Source organism: Lissotriton vulgaris, chromosome 1_1 (genome assembly GCF_964263255.1).
Source record: "Lissotriton vulgaris chromosome 1_1, aLisVul1.2, whole genome shotgun sequence".
Classification (NCBI taxonomy): domain Eukaryota; kingdom Metazoa; phylum Chordata; class Amphibia; order Caudata; family Salamandridae; genus Lissotriton; species Lissotriton vulgaris.
This window is the reverse complement of record NC_141685.1, coordinates 1,809,654,391-1,809,676,145: the sequence shown is the minus strand read 5'-3', so window position 1 is coordinate 1,809,676,145 and position 21,755 is coordinate 1,809,654,391. Positions and strand designations below refer to the sequence as shown.

General features: G+C 43.0%; 1 protein-coding gene across 4 annotated transcripts in view; it reads right to left on the bottom strand.

The window, feature by feature from the left end:
- The window catches only part of CHPT1 (choline phosphotransferase 1), a 492,288-nt gene that overhangs the window by 293,607 nt on the left and 176,926 nt on the right, over nt 1–21,755 (bottom strand). For all 4 annotated transcript variants that reach the window (XR_015295551.1, XM_086919155.1, XM_086919153.1 and 1 more), the window contains exons 4-5: nt 14,674–14,758; nt 6,668–6,799 (exon numbers count right to left, since the gene is read on the bottom strand). Coding sequence is in view for 3 of the 4 variants with exons in the window: in XM_086919155.1 (XP_086775281.1) it covers nt 6,668–6,799; nt 14,674–14,758 (217 nt within the window). In the remaining variant the exon portion in view is untranslated. The remainder of the gene's footprint in view (nt 1–6,667; nt 6,800–14,673; nt 14,759–21,755) is intronic.

Sequence of the window (21,755 nt, the reverse complement as noted above, 5' to 3'; positions counted from 1 at the left end):
CCTGTCTTGTAATGAAATTGCGATTCTCCTATTAACATGACCAGAGAATCTGGATTTCATTAAAGACACAGAGGCTAATATTATCCCACCCGTCCCTCCCTTGGACGTATCTATCTATATGTTGTTGATCATTTGCACTTGTTCCTTTACTGTTTACTGTATGCATTTTTTATGCCTTTATTGCTTAAGGTTTGAACCTTTTTAACTTTTTCATTCTTCTTTTCAGGTAACTCAACCTAATGGATTGTCCTCATCTCCTCTAATCCTCCTCTCTCTGTTTCCTTCCTCCGAATTCCGTATTTTCTTCGCTCTCAAGACCAAGTTGCATCTCAACCTTATGAACTTTTGTTGCTTCGTTCCATTTAAAAGAGGCAGCTCTGTTGTTGCTCATGATTTTAATTAGTTGCTGTCACTGCATTCTAGAACTGTTTTGCTTATGATGTAAGTGCGGCTGCTTGGGACTGCAGTAAAAGATTAATGCATAATGTTAGCCTCCAAGTCTTTAATGAAATCCAGATTCTCTGGTCATGTTATTAGGAGAATCGCAATTTCCTCCTGACTGAAAAAACTTACTTGCCATAGAACCTCTGGACGACTGTACTCTTGATCTAGATAAATCCACACTAGACTCTTATCACTGATTTCACCCAACTTGCTTTGGTAGCTGTAGAGACTGCTTTCTAAGGTTTCACATACAAGATCAGTAATTGATATACACAACCAGCTCTGAACTTAAGCATCCCACTTTCTTAAACTCACATGTAATCAAAAGCATATAATTTCATGCACTTCTAAAAACTAGGATAAAACACTATCAGACACAGTTTTTTGTTCTCTTACATATTCCTAAAGGCATGTAGTATTTATGGCAAATCTCAAGAGCTTTGACTTCAAATGCTCTTCTGAAAGAAATTAAGCAAAGTCTCCAACTTCTGACTAAGTTGTTTCAAATGTAGGTAACCATTAGCTGGGCATGAACAAAAAAAGACGAAAAAAACATATTTACGTCCCAAGAAATATATCGTGTTTGGGTGACCTTTTAAGCCGGATTCCTTTCATCACTCTCCAATCGCTAAAATCCTTGGGTTCCAATCGCACTCAGATTCTCTGTTCCTGGTAGATTTTCTGCCTTTAAACAAATTCTGTGTTCCATATAAAAATACCAACATTGCTTTGCCAAGTGCGACCATTCATTTCAATGTACTTCCACCTAAATGATTCATAAAAGTAATTGCAGACTTGTTGCTTGTATTAATCAAGAAAACGCTGTTCATCAACACATCTAGAAACTCTTCAAGACATTAATTTCTGACAACTTCTCAAAACAAATTGTATAGAAACTGTGTTCTTCTTTTGACCATCTTCCTCCTGCTTCCTGATTGCTCAGCCAAGCACCTCAGATCAGATTGCTTGCATTTGTCTTAAACACTAAATTTGGAGATGCTCCCGAAAATACTCTCCCGTTCCAAGCTTCTTAATTGTCCACCCCCATACTAGCTCCTTTCTGGCCTCTAAGGACAGGTAGAGTATTTCTGCATACCACAATTCTTTCCTTAAATATGAAGTCTTTAACCATTGTGATACCCTGTAAAGCAGGGGGCCCAGAACATTTTGCCTGAATTGATGAAGATAATAGACCAACCACTCAGGCTAACTCCTTTTGAGTGACCCGCTCCTTTGATAAGTAAATCTCTTTCCTTATCATTTTCATCTTCCTCGCTAGAAACTACAATCGCCTGAAAAGTGGGCCGAGGTGTAAGTGTGGGTGGAAAGGCAGGGTTAAAGTAAATAGAATTTCATGGAAAGGGGAACGTGGCCCATGCAGCCGATCGATTCACATCATACCATGATTTAAGGGTTGTTTTTGTAGGTACGCTTAAGTATGCATTTAGGGGTCGGTCTGCCTTCGGCTTCCATAAAATGCCCCATATATAGCATCGCCCAAACCATAAGGAGCCATTATTTATCTGATTCTCTCAGTGACCATTCAGATATCACTCTTAGTTGCACCGCCTTATAGTTTAAGGGAAAAGCAGGAAGGGGCAGCCCACCAACTTCCTTGGGTAATAGATGGAGAGTGTGAAAGAGGAAGGACCAATCCACCCTGTTGAAGGTTTTTTTGGCATCTACTGCCAGTAGGATTGCCGGCATGCGTTTTATTAGTTTCCTTTTCGACCAGGTGGAACCCTTCCTCAAATTATCATGTATCTATCTCCCTTTATTAAATCCTGACTGATCCGGGTGAATCAGATCCAGCATAATGTCTTGCAGCCGAGTAGCAAGGATCTTAGCAAAGAGTTTGACATCTAGATTTAATAACGCAATCGGTCTGCACGAGGCAAAAAAATGCACGTCCTTCCCTGGTTTTGGAAGGACCGAAATCAGTGCTTTGCTCATCAAATGTGTGATCCCTCAGGAAGTAGCTATAGGATTGAACAGGATTATCAGGTGGGGTACCAAATCAGAGCTGAAGGTCTTTCTAAAACTGGGCAGTTTAGCCATTAGGCCCAGTTGATTTGTGTACTTTGAAGTTGCCATCAACCCATCCCAACATGTAAATTAATGTGACTGATGTAGGCCTTGTTGTGCGTGACCCTTAGTTGTTGTGCTAAGCAGGAGCGCACCTTGTTTCCCTGATCATATGTCCCATGTTTAAGGCGTAGCAAATTAAACTCTTCCCTATTATTGAAAATAGTGTTTAGTTTCCCACTAAGTGCAGTGACCTGCCTTTTAAGTGTTTTTGATGGAGCGGCTTGCTCGTAGTTCCACTGCTCGTAGTTCCACTTTGAGCACCAACCTGTCTTATTTAGTCAAAGTAGATAACAGCGAAATGCATTTCCCTCTAACACATGGATTGAAGGTGTCCCACTGTTGGACAGATTGGTATGTCGAGGGTCATTCATTTCAAAGAAGTTCCTTATTGTCTAGTGCAATCCATCTCAGAAGAGACGATCCCTAACAAGAGAACCAGGGAAGAACCACCTATGATATGATATGATACTTAGGCATTGGGGGAGCCCATTCTAATGTGAGTACCACAGGGGCATGGTCTGAGAGAGCGATAGAATGAAATTCGGATGCAATAATAGTGCCCCCGTGATTGGCTTATGAAAGTATAATCAAGTTGGGAGTATACAAGAAAAAGGCATAATCCAGAGTGTCAGGATGGTTGAGCCTCCAGGCATCTATTACCCCCACAGACTAGAACGCTTGTTTCAGTGATTTAGACAAGCTCCCAGTGAAGGGGTGGTGTGGGTAGGTGTTATTTAACTCTGGTTTCCATGGTGCTATGGAATGTTACTTGTTTAAGTATTTAATGGGGCAGCTGGAGACAGATTGGAGAAAGAAGGTTGAGCTGTTGAGCTCTCGCCGATTAGGTATTTTTTATGGTGAAATAAAGCTTATTACACTCATCTAAAGAATATTACTTCAGTTTTACACAACAAGCATTAGTGACAAGGATTATTGGAAACCAGCTCAACTGCATTCACCATGGGGCCCGCAGTTCTCTACTTTGAAACAAGACACAGAGGTAATTGGAAACTGGAAAGGAAAACTTGGAGAAATTCACAGCAATGTGGGATCTAAATTTCAGTTACTCTGCTCGACCTATTCTGTGTCACAGCCGGGCAAGCAGAGCCTTCTCTGTGACGTCTGTGGGGTCAGGCATTTATTTTGTCATCTCGTCTAAAGACAAAGCCAGGAACTTGAACAGGTGGCATTATTATATCACGAGTGGTTGTCATCACGTACACGTTGTGCTTGGAAATCATGGATTGATTTTGACTTTCAGTACACCTTGTGCAGAACTAGGAATGTTTTCATACATTCATTCGATTTTCATCTGGCTTAAAGCACAAAACTGCTAAACAGACTCCAAACTATCCAGAACGCAGCAGCCAGGCTCAACATCGACCTCCCAAGACAAATCCCCCACCACCACCTCAAATCTCTGCACTGTCTCCGCATAGGACTTGTGTGACTTCAGTTTTATGTTGTTTGATAAAACAATGACCTTCCTCTCCTTAGCTAACAGACCAGCATTAGAATTGCCCTGTAAAGAAATTACGAGATGGCTCCGACAAGGTGCTTGTTTGCGGTCCAAGGAAGACCTGGCTAGCCAGTTCAGGCTGGACTGTTCCCACGAGGAACAGGGTCAAGACTTATTTGCATTTGGTTGGGTCTGAACTGGGGTCATGAAGTGAGCTAAAGAACGTTGATAGATTCAACCCAGATCTGTGACTGGGGGGGTGAGTGTCTGAAAGGTTTCAATGCTCCGTCCATCATTTTCTTGTATCCAACCACAAATTAAACATATCAACATCTAAGCCTTTTAAATGGGCCTCTTGCCACATCCATGATCTGTGCCAAAGAACTTAAAACATCCAGCAACGTATCATGGCACTGGTTAAAACATCATTCTAGACCCTTTCTTAGATCTCTTCCCAATTTAAAAAGGAAAGAAATAGGCTCTGGGTCCAAATTCAGGATAGCACAACCTTTTTCTTCAGTGACTAGTCTAAATCACTCTGCTTGCATAACATCACATCACAAGCCTCTTTTTCCAGAGGTTTCCTCAACCTTTCTTTAATGTATCTAGCCACATGTTCCATAAGCAACTATCCTGAACTATGTGGGTGTTTTTGGATGAAATATGTCCTCCTACTGAGGGTTTTTCAATACACCCATATTTAGGGAGTTTAAGTCCTAATTCTAACTTTCTGTAAGATCATCTCCTTCTAGGAGATCAACATATTCATCAAATTCTGTATCATCATTATACTCTATAACATTCAAAATGTATCTGCATTATCACATTCTCAAATACTCTCTGTGTGCCCCCTATGAAACCTTGCTCAAATGTGTTGCTAAGGATACCCTTCTTACTTGTTTTGCCTTTACAGCTTGATCCAGCCTTCTTCTTTTTTTTCAACATACTTTACTCTTATGTTCAATATTCTTAGTTTTTTGATTTACATGGTCCCCATTTGATTTCCACCTATTTGTCCCAAGACAAGTTCCAAAAGTCTACATCTTATTGATCAACACTTTTCCTCTTCATTAAAACTGCCCCTTTTTCACAGACATTTTAATTCTTCTATATACCATTTAATAACCTTCAGGTGTATCACAAATGTTGATAAACTAGCAGATTGTACTTCCTGAGCCATTTCTGGCACAAGACTTCTTGCAAATGCAAACTAAAAAAGTCTTTCACAAAAAACAAAAATCCCCAAAACATTCAAATCAAACCAATTAATTCAAAGGTCATCCAAAAGCATTATCAATTCACCTAATGTCTGTGTTTCAGGGCAAACACTTCGTCATAACTAAATGCATGATTAAGCTGACACGTTGTCATTGATAAATATATAAATCAGCCAATTCCAAAATGATGCAAAAATCTCATGAGGAAACATAAGAAAACGGTCTTAACCTCCGACGTGCTTGCTTTGGTATGGGGGTTTGGGCAGAGAAAGAGAGAGCGAGAGCGAGAGAGAGGGAGAGAGATATTGTGGCAGTGGGCCCAAAAACAGAAAAGAGGTCCTGATTAAGGGTCTCGCTGCTTCCTACATGCATGATGCAGCAATTTAGAGCATGTGACTAAATTGGGCGGGAGAAAAAAAGTGATCCACCTGTCTTTAGCTACACAATAGGGAAGTATTTTTAACAAGTCCCTGAAAGTTTCCTTAAAACACCATAAAAGGTTTAAAAACAAGACTACCAAAATCCTGCAAAATCGGTTTCTTCTTCATCCTATATAACATATCTTACATAAATTAAAAAGAAAACCATAAACTACAATCAAATCTCTAAAAACTTTAAGCTTCATATAAACTTATCAATATGTTAAGCAGGATAGAAAGAAAACGACTTATCTTTGCAACAAACAGCCAAAAAAGTGTGGAAAAACATACACAAGACTTAAATAGTCCATGTCAGTATTCTGTTCGGTTTTCTAATGAAATTCTGTAGAATAAATTAAATCTAAGAACGTTCGGATACAAGTTAACTTTTTGGGACATGCAGAGAAAGTTCAAAATCATTACAAAAAGGGAATTTAGGTGTAAACTGTGTAATTCTAAATCTGAAAATTTTCACAGCAACCTAAATTAACACTTTAGACTCCAGCTGGATTAGGTGGCTTAGTGGACTAATGTGTCCTCTGTAGGGGCCTGTGTTCGACCTCATGGTCACAGGTTCAAATCCCGGAGGGTCCACAAAGCCTTTCTTCCTTCTGAAATCGATCAAATGAGTTCCACTGAGTTGGTTAGCAATAAACATCTGTTATTCAGTGCCAAGATACCCTTGGGTGAATGTGCACTTTACAAATACACGTTATGTGGAGTTATTTAAATTGTTCCACAATTGTTGATTAAGTGAATATGTCCTGTGTAGGACGACATTCTAAGTGGATTCTGAATGGTTTGGACCAAGCCTAGATACTCTTGAACTGAAGTCAATCTTAAAATTGACCTTTTTCTGGTTCAAAGTTTCAACCAATCATGCAAGATACAATTTCCTGCTAAGAGGTCCTTCTCTTAATACAACATTGATATACGGGTCTAGGTGCTAAAATTAAGAAGGGAGAACTCAAAGAACTGCAAACATTACAGGATCAATCACTTTGATTAAAATATCATTTGTTTTTTCAACAATGACTTACCGCTATCGTTGATCCATTCTTGCCAACTCCTCCGGTGAATATTACTATGAAATAGCTGGAACATGACAACAATGCTCCGCCTATTATTCCAAGAATAGGAAAGGTTTTAAGCGGAAGTCCCACAAATGGTATCTTGGTTAAGGAGGAAAGTAGGGAATTAAAAGAAACCGGATGTTGAGCATTAATAAAACAAAAGATGTGTTAACAGAGAAAAGCATCGCCAATGAGTTCACAAAAGACCATTCTCTTCAGGCAATATTCTTAGTATTAACGTTTCAATAGCTAACAAAATCTTCCTGGAACTGTAAATTACCAACTATCAAGACCAGATGTGGCTTTCTGCCTTTTAAATTTATCCAAAGCAATGTGAAATTTACAGTTTCACACATTTATCTACTTTTGTTTAAAATGTATCAATGGATAAAAAGCCATTGCCAAGAGAATGGTCATATAAACGTATAAATCAAACACATCATTACAGGAAATGCAAACACCATCTGCCTACTTTCTTTGCAGTTAGCTACTTACAAAGCAACGTTTGCATCTAAATACAGAACTATCCTAATGAAGGGTTGCAGCAAAATATTTACCTTTAACTTTCATTTTCAGTTTTAAGGAAACTTCCAAAGGCAGCAGTGGGTAAAAAACATAAATAACAATAAATATCCAAATGCCAAAGGCAATATGCTTTTGCAAATTTGAATTGTTTTAAAAATGCTGGAAACACGAAGGCAGACATAATGGCTTCAGTACATAACACTACAGTAACATGCCCTGCCATGAAAATAAAATCACCTGTCATCATCTATGTCAGCAGGAGATTCTGGCTAAACAACCTATATTACAAGTCTTGCCAGTCCCAATGTGATGCCACTGGGGATTTCAAGCAGTTATCCTATATTGAACTGAACTTTACTTTTCAGCATCATTAAATGTTATACGGGTGTCATGCATCATCCCCCAACATGGTGCCCCATGACGATAAGGACCACAGGCATGCCCAAAATAGATATCTGGAATTCATGGAATCACTACTGAAGTTTTACCAAGGGTGTAGCAGCAGCATAAACCATAAAAGACACCAAAGTAATTTGAGCGATCTGCACCGAACATTCTGGGATAAAGAGGATTTAGCTTAACACTTTTCACGGTCAAATGTGGTCTTCCGGAGGTTATGAGTTTGAATCCTGACAAGGCGACAGCGAACAATTCTTTCGAGGGTGGCAATTTGAAGACCATAAATTAGGTAACAGTACAATCTGTTATATGCAGTGATTTTAAATTTAAGAAGTACATTCCAAAGTACCACATAAAAGGCTTATTTTACTATTAGAATTTCTGTCTAGGCGGAATTACTAGATCAGGAATGATATATGTTTATATATTTTGTGTGCATACAAATGTACGCAAATTTTTTAGGGCATGCAGCATTTGTCAACTTGCAATTCATGAACACCCCATTTGTTAAAGAATATGCCTGAGTAGCCGGACATATGTTTTGTACTTGCCATGTAACTCAATAGTACTTAGTCAAAAACGTACAACTATGGAGTTCAAAAGAGCATGGAAAGGGAGCTGGATCCAATAATTGGGAATATCTCCTTAAACATAAGAATGACATACATAAAAATAAAGGACAGGCACCGGAGGGGAAAAAACAACCATTGATGGACCTACTAACTTGCACATCAGGCTGAATTCCCAAAATACACACTCATTAGGTCTTGCGTAGTAATAATGGCCAAATAGGCTTACATTTATAATTTAAATTTAGAAATCAATGGAGGTAGAGGATAACACAATTAGGACAAGATTCATAAAGTGGAAAATAAAGGTTGATGACAGCAGTGTATAACACTCATGCACAAATGTGCATACAGTAGTCCCATTAACATACAAACACACACACTAGAGGGTCAATCTAAATTGTAAATATTTTTTTAAATATAGTCATATTACACTGTAATAGGAAACATCACATGTAATGCAAATCACAAAAAGCATACGTTGCTGGTCCCGTTAAACAAAACCCTTGGAATTACCAATAACTCAGCAAATGTATATATATAAATATAAAGAAAGAAGAAATGCAACAGAAAATGCACATTTCGAAATACTTGCACACACTTTGCAATCTAAGAGGGGGAACTCAGTACACATAAATGCACCTCATCCCTCCCCAGTTCGTTCTCACCCACCCAACATCCATTCATGAACAGACGAGCACTCATGGTAAGCCTGCCACAAGCACAACAAATGTTTCTCAGAAGATAAACGGGATGGGGGAGAATGTGCCAGAGTCTCAAGGAAAGTTGTATCAGAGACCTCAACCACACTTTGACAGGATGAGGTGCATATTATATCTCCGCTCATGTGGTTTGGTGGATAGTGTCATCATCAGGTTTGTCACTTGAGTGTTCTTTTCTCCAAGTGACCTACTATCCTTCACCATGATGGAGACTGTCTGGATGACGACAGTAGTGAAAGGTTAAAATTACCTCCTTTCCTGTGAACAACTGTTTATTTGACCAGAAGAGGTAGAAGGTTAAAAGAAACTGCAGTGTTGAAGTGGAAGAGTTTTTGGTCCTCAACAGCTAGTGGTTTGTGGTCGAAACACTCAAGTGATAGACCCGATGATGACACTATCTACCAAACCAAACGAGCGGAGATAAAACATACACCGCATCCTGTAAAGTGTGGTTGAGCGGCTCCAATAAAACTTTCTTGAGACTCTGGCACAACTGATTTCCCCCCTCCTTGAGTATAGTAAAACAAATGTTTCCATAATGTCGGTGTCAGTGTTTATTATACTATACACAATTGTGCAGTGGGATTCATTTACAGTCCAACTCCAAAGGACGTACCTGAGGATATTAATTTTGTCTTGTTTTAGTTGGAATCTTACTACCCATTTATTGTTCTGAGTAAAAAAAACACAAGTTCATTCTTTTCTATGCAGATTCAATATATTCAACATTCAATAAACAAAGGGCAGACAACAGAGTGCTCACTGTGGCGTGAAAATACTTTACACTGCCACAAAATCAAATTAAGATTAGCTACATATCATTTAACAGTAAGCCAAGAGGAAAGTCAATGTTGTTACAACCAGGTATGTGGTTCTTTCCAGACATAAGTAGGTTCACTGTTGGCTTTCAGGGGCTAGCCAATCTCAATGCTTGACGAGGTATTGAGATACATCACCAGTTAAGTGTAGCAGTGCATCACCATGCAGTACCAGGGCAGGTAACATGCGGCATGACATTCATATGCCACAGTCCATTTCTTTTGTGTGCCAAGAGTCATAGACGGCACACACCCAAACCACCATTACACGATCAACACTACTAGCACTCCATCATCGTGAAAGCTAGCTGTCATACCAGGGAGAACTTCACACTTGTTTATGCCACATTCACTTGTGGAAGAGGACAGCTCATTTTCCATTATCTCGGGACTGCATGTCAATTGATTGCCAGGGACTATGGAGACATGTGGCTACTTTATGAGTACAGCAAACACTCATAGGAAGTACCTGTCTACTTGGGGCATGACTTCATGGTGACTGGCACATATCACAACATTCTTCCCTACATAACCCCTTATGCAATTTGTATATGCACACCGAGTGAAAATGAAGAGCTGTGACGATGAACAATAATCACTGTATGATTGCAGGTGACAACATATATCGACTATTTCTCCAGTGTCTCATCCCCTTTAGACGGTCTACCACTGTATAACAGCGCACACACAAAGAGAGTCAAAGAGCCCACTTTTGACATCCTCCCGTAGTGCTTCAGATGTCTTGAGCAGACCGGAGAGAGTGTTTCTACTTTATTATGCTGAGGTATTATACAAGATCTTCCCTGCATGTCGTGCGTTGTACGATATCATGTTACAACAGGCATACATGCAGATCCACACACATTCGAGCCCAATATAGATCTCTAAGCTGGACCACTGTCCAGCAGTTAATCTATGTCGAAACCCAACAAATTTGTAGTTTCACTCTTCCTCTGAACTAAATGCCTGTCTACATTTCAAGAAAAAGGTTTTTCATACCCAAGAATGAACACACTATATGCAAACAGGGATTAATTTCACTTTTTCTTTGATATTGACGATTTGTTAATCAAATAATACATTTAAGTTGGAAAATTATTTTAAATAAAACTACTCGACTAGTGGCTCCAAGATAAGTGCACAGGGGTAAGTCTTTGATAGAGTGCTCGTAATTAGATGAAGGTTGAGAGGAATATATTATTTGATTAACAAATCACCAATATAAAAGAGAAAGTTAAATTAATCCCTATTTGCATATTGTGTGCTCCCTCTTTGTTATGAAAAACCTTTTTCTTGGAATGTTCATTGTCTCCGCCAGGACCACTTGTGTCTTTTAACCTACTAAAATTCAAATCATCTTCTCTTGAACAGAAATCACTATTCCTAACTTGTGTCTTTTAACATATATTATCCAGGTCCTACAGATTGGTATTGGGTTTCCCCATTTTTGTGCAAAGGTTACATTTTAGTAGGTCTGAACAGTCCAATGAATAAAAAGCAATTAAAGAATTCAGAGTCAGGTTTTTGTCTACTTTACTTTCGAGAGGATGTACATTAACTACTACGTTTCGATTCAGCACTTCAGATTTACTTGCTATGAGCAAGCAATAAAATCAAATGCTGTTAGTCGATCAGTGCTGTATATGTCTCCCTAGCTTCCCTAGAAGTCTGGCCGTTTGTGGCGGAAGGACGCGGGGGGACTGAGGGGCAGGGAGGGCACCTGCAGTAGCTTGTGGTTATTCTATTTTCTGTGTGGGTTTACATTACATCAATACTGTTTTGCTTCCCTAAAGTCCCTTTGTCGTGGTACTTACATAATGGAAGAAGTAGGACTGTAGTTCTCTATCCCTGTAAACGATGCACAATTAGCAAAAAATATGTAACAGGTGAAATATGTTTATGAGCATAACAGTGAGTCCAGCAGTGACGAGAGTGCAGCTTGGAGACTTGAGAAACTGGTGGTGTTTTATGTCGCTGTAGAGCCAACAGTTGGTCTTTTGTTTTGCGTCCTCCACAAGAACTGAACAACAACATATCTTGGCTGGCGATCTTATGACTCATGGGGCAAACTGTGGGGGGGAGACAGCAGCACGATCATTTACAAAGCCACCCCAGATTCATCACAGAGCCAGGGAATATGACAACTCACAATAGTATTTGGACACACCTGTTCCGCGTAGTTTAAAAATACTTCACCCATCATAAGGTTTTACTAGTCTTTGGAAGAGTTTTAGCGTCAGCACTCCAGGTCACTAATGGCGATTGCAAGGCAACTTGTTCAACAAGCATTTGCAATGGAATAGGTCTCGCATTTGTCAAAGTTAGAGCTGTTCGCATGAAAAATTACAATGTTTTTTACCTTTGCTTTTTTATACCAATGGCAATAGTGCTATGCAAATATAATTACTCATCTGCAAATAAACAAACATGAGTAAAAAACATTGTCATTTTCACCACAGACAGCTCTAACTTTTGCAAATGCTTGTTGTAGGCATTTTTGGCTTTTGTTAGTGGATATTTTGTTGATCAAGCACATTACTTTTAATTTGAATGGAATTTTTTATTAATAGTTGTGGCCTTACTTTATAAGCTGTAAAAGAGCCTCACTTCTAGGCTCTCTCAAGTTTCTGGATGTACGACCTCACATTGATTGTATTGCAGTAGTCTGGTAGGATTCATGCAGTTGTGGTTATAATGTTGTGGTCTGATTGCAGTCCCAAGATAACTTACACAAGCTTCATAATCACGAAACGCTCTTTTCTGCTGCTGCAATTTGCTTAAAGAAAAAAAAGGGATGGGCAAACAAAACCCCAAAGACCTAGGAAAGGGTGGGGTTGTGAGGCAGTAAAAATTAGCATGTAGCCCTGGGGAGTACAAAGCTGATAATCATGCTACCCAGGGCAGCTGAATACAGCGAGCCGTGTCTAAAAGGGGCACGGCCGCCATTAAAGTGAAAGTGCAGCATACTGCGCTTTTACAAAAAAATCATTTGTTTGTCAACATGAGAAACAAATGGTTTTTTTTTTGTAAAATCACCCCATGCCACGCTTTCACTTTAATGCCGGGCGCAACCTTTCCTTTAAATGAGCCGCGTACAAAAAAAAGGTGCGCAGCTGGGAAGCAAAAAGTGTGCCTGCAACAGCAAGTAGGAGAAACTCATTTAAGAAAATAGTGCTGAGTAACATCACACGTCAAAGGGCCAGCCCTCATGGGAGGTTACAATAGTAGAAAATTAGGTATTAAGGAAGGACTACTAAGCCTATTCACGAATCAAAAGAAACCATTTAGAATGAGCAGTAACATGAGCCAATTAAAAAGATGGGCAAAAAATGGGCAGAGCTTCAAGTCAATACCTGAATACAACATGTCTCAAAGAGAGAGCACAGGCACTGCTAAGGCAAGACCTAAAATGAACTTTTCAATTACAGAGCTATCATGTTTTTTAACTTCCATGCGCTAGTTGCACCAATCAGTCTAGGCCTAGGATTCTGGGATTTGTGATTCACTTGACCTCATTATAAAATCAGAACTACAATTCCCAGAATGTAATTAACACCTGGACTGGGTGAGCTACTTGAGCATGGAACTGGGAAACTTGGGAGCTCTCCAACTATCTTTTTCAACAGAGATGAAAACGAGGCAACAGTATCTCCAACAAACTCTTATAGAAGTTAGGAGAATGGGAGGGAGCGGGATTACCATGTTCACCTGCCGGTGTTTAAACATTTTTGGCACTCTTGTGTCTGCTGTTCCTTGTTGGTGATTTGTAATAATTGACCAGTGGCAGGAATGGCATGCGACCCCTAAAATTCATCTTATCAGGAAAATTTGTGTCGAGGTACGCTCTTCTCACAACGGTTCAAGCTCTATGGTTCCTTACTAGGAGACGGGATAGAGACTGCAATAACAGTTACTCTACAACACAATATTCTGGGGATTCCCCAAAGTATATTGAGTCCAGCATTGTTTACGTATAGTTTCAATTTCCTGTATGTAATTGAAGCACAGAAAACGGAAAGTTTGTTAGCATGTATTGGCCCTGATTACAAGTAGCCTGGTAATTCCTTTCCGTTGACAACTCGGGTTCCCGGTTTTCAAAAAGTAAAACTTAATGAAAATGGGAAGGATAAGAGGCAGAAATGTATTGTGCGTGTAGTTTCCCCAATCTAAGATATGCAACTCGAAATTTGGAGCAAATTGTGAAAAAAACAATTACCAATGGTATCTTAATACTTGTGACTGTGCATAACGTGCAAATGCTTTTTTTACGACAATGAGTTATGTACGCTATAAACGCTTATGGCAAAATACAGCAAAACACCGTGACTGTAAAGCGTTAACTGCAGAAAAAGATCCCAGATTTTGCTAAAAGTATTACTGCATCATACTTCCTTGCTCGTGCTAAAACATTTAAAATCAATCATTCTACAGGCTTCCTGAAAGACACACATTTAAAAATATGTAACATGCTCCATTCATATAGAAAATGTTTCTAAGGGGTGCTCATTCCCTGAGTTTCTTTTTAGGACAAATTTATGCTGAGATGTGATAGAGCTGTATTTATTACCTCTATTTACCAGACTTTAAAAAAAAACCACTAAATTGTACAACTATTACCCTATGTTTAACTTTATTTATGGCAGATGGGGTTGGTTTCCTCTCTGTGGCACTTAATTCATGCATGAGAAGCACACCACTACAATCAAGTACCACAATGACTGGACAATCCACACAAGAAGAGTAAACCACGTCATAAAAGAAGGTATTGCAACCAACTCACACATGAATTAAGAAATTAAAATTGAAAGGCAATAATACATAAATTACATCTGCAACACATCCACATTACAGGGAAAACTGAAGAACTGCAAAAACCACATATTTCCACCAAACACCTCAGACCAGATATATATAAATAGCAATATTTGTAGAATCATTACCTGAACGTCCCATAGAGCTGTTCCACCAAATGCAGACATCAAAAACATTATTATTATAGAAATCTGAGCTTCTGTAACATCCATTCTGGAGAAGGAAAACAAAGGTCATTAGATTTACTCCGATAACATGTCCATACTAATATGTTATCCAAAGTACTTTTTTTTATTACTTACGTGGAATTAAAAAAACAACAGGCTTGTAAAATATAAACAGGATTTAAGTTACATACTTTAAGATGTAATATAATGCATTTTTGCCTTCAAACTTCATCTTCAGTTACCTTGATATCAGAAAACCTCTTTTATCACCACACTCACTTCAAGAGAAAAGCAGATATAACTATGTATTTCTCTGATAAGTCTAGGTATGGGGATGAGGGGTTTTACGTGATAAAAACGATAAGTCTCCTAGGTCATTAAATCCATGATTCCAGAAGGGCTTACCATATTTAAAAGCTCTGTATGCTCTTCATCTGCAGTGCAGAGTCCTCTAGTGGTTGATTTTATGGTTGCACTTCGTGCCATAAAAAATGTATTAAAAAAAGACTCTTAGACATGTTAAATTTTTTTATAAAGGCTTTATTGAAAATGCTTAGTGTTTTAATTATGCTAAGAGGCTGCTGCACTCCCTGCTGCCACCCACAGTTAAAAATAATGTTTTGTGGTGCTCCAGCCTCTTCTAGGGTCGCCATCATCAAGAAAATATGTACTCCCAAAAAACCGTAGGGCAATATGGGGTGCTTCTTGCCAGAACAGTGAATAAATAATTAGCAGCTCCAGCCTTTCATTAAATATTCATTAAAAAAAATCCTAATTTGAGACTACGGTGGCCCAGTGGGTTGGGGTTGCCGGGGCTTCTTCGAAGCTTGAGGAGGGAGGCCCCCCACCCCACATGAAAATATCAGCTCTAGGTATGGGGTTCCCATGGTCTCCTGATGGCTTGGCGAGGGGGTCCATTTGCTCCCTCTAAAAAAAAAAATAGAAAATTTGCAGACTCTCTGGCGGGAGAAAACCATCTTAAAGAAAAATACATTCTGTGCTTGTTTTAGCCAAAGGCCTTGGGTGCCAGGGTATCCCTACCCAGCCCCCCTATCTGTTTTTAAAAAACTTTTTTGTAGGACAAGGGACTCAGTGACAAAGACCTAAACTGGCTGCTGCCACATCGTTGGTGATGTTGTGGCAGTCAATCAGATCTGATCTCAAAATCTGTTGGCTCAGCGGCTCTGTGGTGTGAAATGATTTTGAACCTTAATTTTTCAAAAACTACTGAACGGATTTTCACCACATTACAAAATTGTCACTTTCTGGATCATGATCTAGCTTTCTGCCAAATATGGTGTCATTCTGTTCAGCAGTTTTTGAGGTATAGCTGTCCAATTTTTCTATGGAAAAGTGAATGGGGAACACACGTTTTGGGACCCAGCCCCTTCTCTCGGACGCCGCTTGACGGATCAGCCCGAAACATTGCAGGAAGGAACTGAGGAGGATGAGACAACTTTTATTTTTGGTGGGAAATTTTGCGAGTATGGGTTAAAAAATGCCAAAGTTATAAGCAAACCAAAAAAGATTTTTTCCTATGGAAAGGTGGTCCTAACTATAACTACACAGTGGCGACCTGTCACTGGGGTGTGGCTACATACACACATTCCATACTGGCACTAGCCAGTAGGTAGTTATAGTTAGGAACTAATTCCAAAAGACGAAACGTTTTTTGGTTTGCTAATAACTTTGATGCCATCTGATAAATCTTTATGAAATTTTCCCCCAAAAAGTGACCTACTCTAAACTTTTTGGCAGAAAGTGAATGGAGGTCCAGGCAGAAATTCAATTGCCCAAGATCACAAATTTAGATCAGTTAGGGAAGCCAAAATTTGAGCCAACCCAGGGCTTGTTACTTAAAGTGTAAAGTGTTACTGGCAACTCACTGCCTTTCATGCACAAGTTGGGAGCACATTGGAAATTAACAGATTGATGGCTAGCAGGAGTGCCACTTGCTTTATTTCTATGCTTCCCTCTAATCTTAAAGTTCTGTAAAACACAGCAGTTTCCGAAAATGTTGCAAATAAGGTTGGGGGTCGGTCTTTCAAACTTCTTTCTTCAAAGCTCTGGAATTCTCTCCCGCATTGACTTCATCACTATCCTAACGAGTCTGCTTTTAGGTAAAATATTAAAATCTGGCTTGGAAGCCCTGCCTGGGCAGCTGCAAGATGTATAAATGCTAAACATAAACATATTCAACAATAACTGATAGTATAACATTTTTCTATTTTCCTAATAGTTTCCTTTCTTGTTGTGATTTGTTAGTAAGTGTTTCCTTGCGGGTGGGCATAGAGTAATAAGTTAGGCACAGAAATCATTCAATTGCTTCAACGTTGATAGATGGATGTGGTTTATAATCTATTCTACATCTAGTTTTCATGTATTTTCTGCAGTAGCCTGAAAAATAGGCAAATATTTTGCCATTCTAGTAAAAAGGATTGTAGGAGGGGCACTAAAAGTGTAATCCTTTTTTGATTCAATTAATGTTTTGTTGTAAGTCCTCGAACAAATTAAAAGTCAGAAAGTCAGAAACTGACTGAAGTATTTATTACACAAATTCCATTTAATCATGAAATCCCCAACTAAAAACACATGGGTTGGGGGGGCGTGGCCAAGCAGCATGGCCGACAGGACGTGAGCTCCGCCAGCTCCCGTCCCGAGGACCCAGTTATCCTTCAAATAGATCCTGCATGGGCTGTTTTTCCCTGGATCTACGAGCCTGAAGTTTCACTCATACCAGGGGGACCCCCGCGCTGGAGGGGCGGCTCGCGGAACCCTCGCAAACTGCACCGGAGATCCTGCGGGCGCTCTGAGGGCTCCAGAGTGAACTACGTGAGGCCGAGGTCTGGGCCTACACCAGAGCGTCGCAGCGGAGGCGGCCCGTCCATACGCGGCTTCCAGCGAACCCAGAGTCAGGCCCGGCCTCGGCGGAGCCTGCTCTCATCAGGGGCTGCGTCTGGCGAGCGTTGGTGTGCGGCTGGGTGTCACCGGGTGGCCTCGGCGATCTGGAGGGCCTTACTCCCGAGACGAGGAATTGCGGCGCCCACCACTCCCCCATACGCTATATTGGAGCGGCGCCTCCCGCTGGGAGAGCGCCCCTGCGGTGAGCTTCCATCTACTCTCTGGGGCACTGGGGGGCTGACGAGCGGCCTGAGACAGACCGTGGTGCCGCGCATCAGGGGACACGCGCGCTTGGATCGGCGCCCTTCCCCCACTGAGCCACCATCTTGCCCTGACGCCGTGGCGCTTGTCTCCCCGCGCCGCGGCAGCACACCTGCTGGAGGCCCGCTGGCCCGCACCGCACTGTCATCGGGCGCTCCCTACTGAAGGGTGCCCCTGGAGTTTGAGGGGTCGTGCTGCTGCTTCTTGGGGGTGAGTGGCGACGATTCGGGCGCCCCAATTGGCGCGAGGGCCTTGCCACCTACATCGGCCGGATTGCCTGAGCTCCCACCGCCTGACCCAGCAGGTGGGTTGTACGCCGCTGAACGCTCCTTCATTGGACACTAGTTGGAGTGCTGGACTCCTGCGTCTGCAGTCACAACTATGCTGAGAGGAGTGGACCGCCCCTCCGCCCTTGCTTGACCGAACTGACCCTCTGATTTCTCTAGACGTCTCCCAGGTTGCTGTTGCCTGAAAGCCATATCGCCTGCCATTCCCATCTTCAGGGCGTCCTTGCACTGCATACCTGGCCAGTGGTGACTGGGGGGAACCCTCTGCAACACATTGAGGAGGTGCGTGACTTACTTTTCCTGATGGCGACCCGCAAGGATAGGACCTCGAAGTCTTCCCGAGCTAACACCATTGTACAGTATAATACTCCGCGCCTGCCCTCACAGAGGATTACGTGGCAGACGGGTCTGGAAGACGGTGGAGATGGTCCACTAGAGCCGTCCCGAGCAGAGATCTTAAAGGCTATACAGGGATCCCATTCTGCCCTGGAGAGGCAGATAGAGACTGTATCAATAGATGTCAATCTGCTGCGAACTGATCTCCGAAAGGTGGCGGACAAAGTCTCGGACGCTGAGGGTAATATCACTCAATTGCAGGGGGAGGTGGCCTCCTTGCAGAAGTCGGTCGCACACCTTACGGCCACTACGCGAGCACTGGAGAGAAGGGCTGAGGACGCGGAGGGTAGGGCCCGTCGAAGCAACATCAGGGTCCTGGGAGTGCCAGAACGGCTGGAGGCGGGAAATGCTGAGCGCTTCCTAGAGACCTGGATCCGCACCCAGCTCTGCCCAAACGGCCTGTCCAGTGTTTTAGTCATCGAATGGGCGCATAGGGCCCTGGCCCCCCCTCCGCGCCCAGGTGAACCCCCTAGAGCTCTAATTGCAAAGATCCTGAACTATAAAGATCGGGATTGTATCCTGAAGGCTGCAAGGGAAGCGGAGTCCCTCACAATAGAGAACAGCCGAGTGTCCATCTATCCTGATTATACCCAACAAGTACAGGAGCAGCGGAAGTCCTACTTGGGAGTCAAGCAAAAACTCCGGGAAATGAAGATCCAATACATGCTCTTATACCCGGCCAAGCTCAAGGTGCTCTCACAAGGCTGTGCACACTTCTTTGAATCCCCGGCGGAGGTGTGCGAGTGGCTGGAGATAAGGGGGGACGACCTGCCCCCCAGTGAACGCGGCGGTCCCCGTGAGTCGTGGGGGACCCGTCCCCAGCGACGACGTCGGGGCAGAGGGAGGCGCCGATCTGGATCGCGGGGTTCCGTGGAGCCTCGGGTTACGGTAGGAGCTGATGGTGCTCTCCGCATCAGATTGTCGTCGACGGGGGCCGCTCCGAAGTCCCCCGGGGCATCCGCCCCTGGGGAGGTTTTGGTCCCGGATACCCTGCAAGACACTATGCCGGATACGGACTCTACGGCTCCGGTGATCCCGGAAACTGGCCTCTCCGAGCCACAGCTGGAGTAGGCTCCAACTTGAGGTACTGTCTTGTTAATGGTTTGATGTCCTCCGCTTTGGGGGGCCTTCTGTTGGATTATTGCTGGCCCACTGATATCCCTAACTTGTACTAGGAGTCCTTGGATGGCTGGGTGGAACAGAGGACTTGCATCCCATTGACCAGCGGTATGAAGTGTGGGGTCCACATTTCCTGGACAGATGACCGTCCAGACCTGGGACTGATACCAGCAGACTTGCCTAGTGACTGTCCTGGAAAGCTGGGTCCCTTGGGGAGCTGGGAGGGAGGGTGGGTGGAGCTGGTTTGGTTGTGTGTGAGTGTGTGTTGAGTGGGTTGAATGGGGTGGCTGTGTACGTCCTGGCACTGGCAGGGGAAGGGCGGGGTAGCATTTCTGGTTGTTGCTGTCCTCTTGCTCGTGGGTGGGGGATTGTTTCTGAAGGGGTTCTAAGTTTGAGGGTTTTTGGAGGGTGGGGTGGGGTAAGTGCGGAAAATGTTATTGGCATTAAATGTATTGTGATTCAGGTTTCTATGTGGCTGGCTGGCTTGGTGGGCTGGTCCTTCCGGTCTAGCTGGTCTTTGGGCCCGGAGGTGGCAGGTCGCAATGTATGCATCTTATGGCCCGGTGGGGCGCAATCATCGACCATAGGTTTTAAATTCTTAACTTGGAACGTGCGCGGTTTGGGTACTTGCACCAAGAGACACAGGGTTCTTTCCCTCCTTAAGCGATATGGGGTCTCTGTCGCGTGCCTCCAGGAGACCCATTTAGATGAGATGGGAGCTCAACGGCTGTCCAAGAAATGGTGAGGCCAGATGTTCCACTCCTCCTTCTCCACGTTTGCCAGGAGGGTCCTTATCTGGGTGGCCCCTGGGATCCCCTGTGCTGTTCAATATGTTGAAGCAGACGTTGAAAGCAGGTACCTGCTGTTGCTGATCAGGCTGGACGACAGGGAATTCTTACTCTTGAACTCCTATGCACCGAATATCGATGACCCAAACTTTTTCTCCCGCCTTCAGGATCTCGTTGTTTCGGACCTAGATGCTCCTTTCCTCTGGTTTGGGGATTTCAATTGCATATTGGACCCTGATATGGACAGACATCCCCCTCGTTTCGGCACAAAGCCGTGTATGACGGCGCGCCTTCAGGAAGTAATGCATAACTTGGGGGCTGTGGATGTGTGGCGAACCTGCCACCCCACTCAGAAGCTATATACTTGTTATACCCCGACGCACGGAACCCATAGTAGATTGGACCGCGTCCTTGCGGCCAATCTCGCTCCGTCTCTTACTTTGACGGTTACACATCAGGCCCGATATCTGTCAGATCATGCCCCGGTGACATGCATGGCGCCAGGACCAGGTGGGAAGAGACCATGTGGCGACTGCCCTATCGGATTACATAGATTTGAACTGGGGGAGTGGTGATTTACCCTACTCCACCAGATGGGAGGGCCTGAAGGCGGTGGTACGCGGAGCCTGTATGGGCCTTACATATGGGGTCCGGAAACAGCTACTGTCTGACTTACAGGATGCAGAGGACACGCTCCGGCACTGTCAGACTCGACCAGATCCTGACACTTCAGATCAGGAGGCGGAGATGGCGGCCCAGGTGTCTGTGCATGACATCCTCACCCGCCTTGATAAATACACTTTGGGCCAGTACAGACAGCGTCTTCACCACAAGGGTGACAAATCTGGCCGACTACTGGCCTGGATCCTTCGACGGGAGTTCGTACCTGAGAGGATAGTTGCCCTACGGGCCCCAAGTGGTAATATGGTGCACTCGGAGTCTGCTATTCTTGAGGTCCTCCGATCCCACCTGCAGACCGTATATGCAGCTGACCCCTCGATCACGGAGGCTTCCTGTCGGCTCTATCTTCAGGACTTGGCTCTCCAGGCCCTCTCGCGGGAAGCAGCAGAGGAACTAGATGCAGGGTTGACGCTCCGGGAGATCAGCGCTGCGTTAGCCGTCCTGCCACGGGCTAAGACCCCAGGCGGGGACGGTTTCCTGCCTGAATTTTACCACTCGTTCGGGGAAGTCCAGGCCCCCCTCTTGTTGCAGGTTTATAATGAAGCCCTGGAGTCTGGCGTTCTTCCGCCTACTATGAACCAGGGAGAGGTCTGCATGATCTTGAAACCGG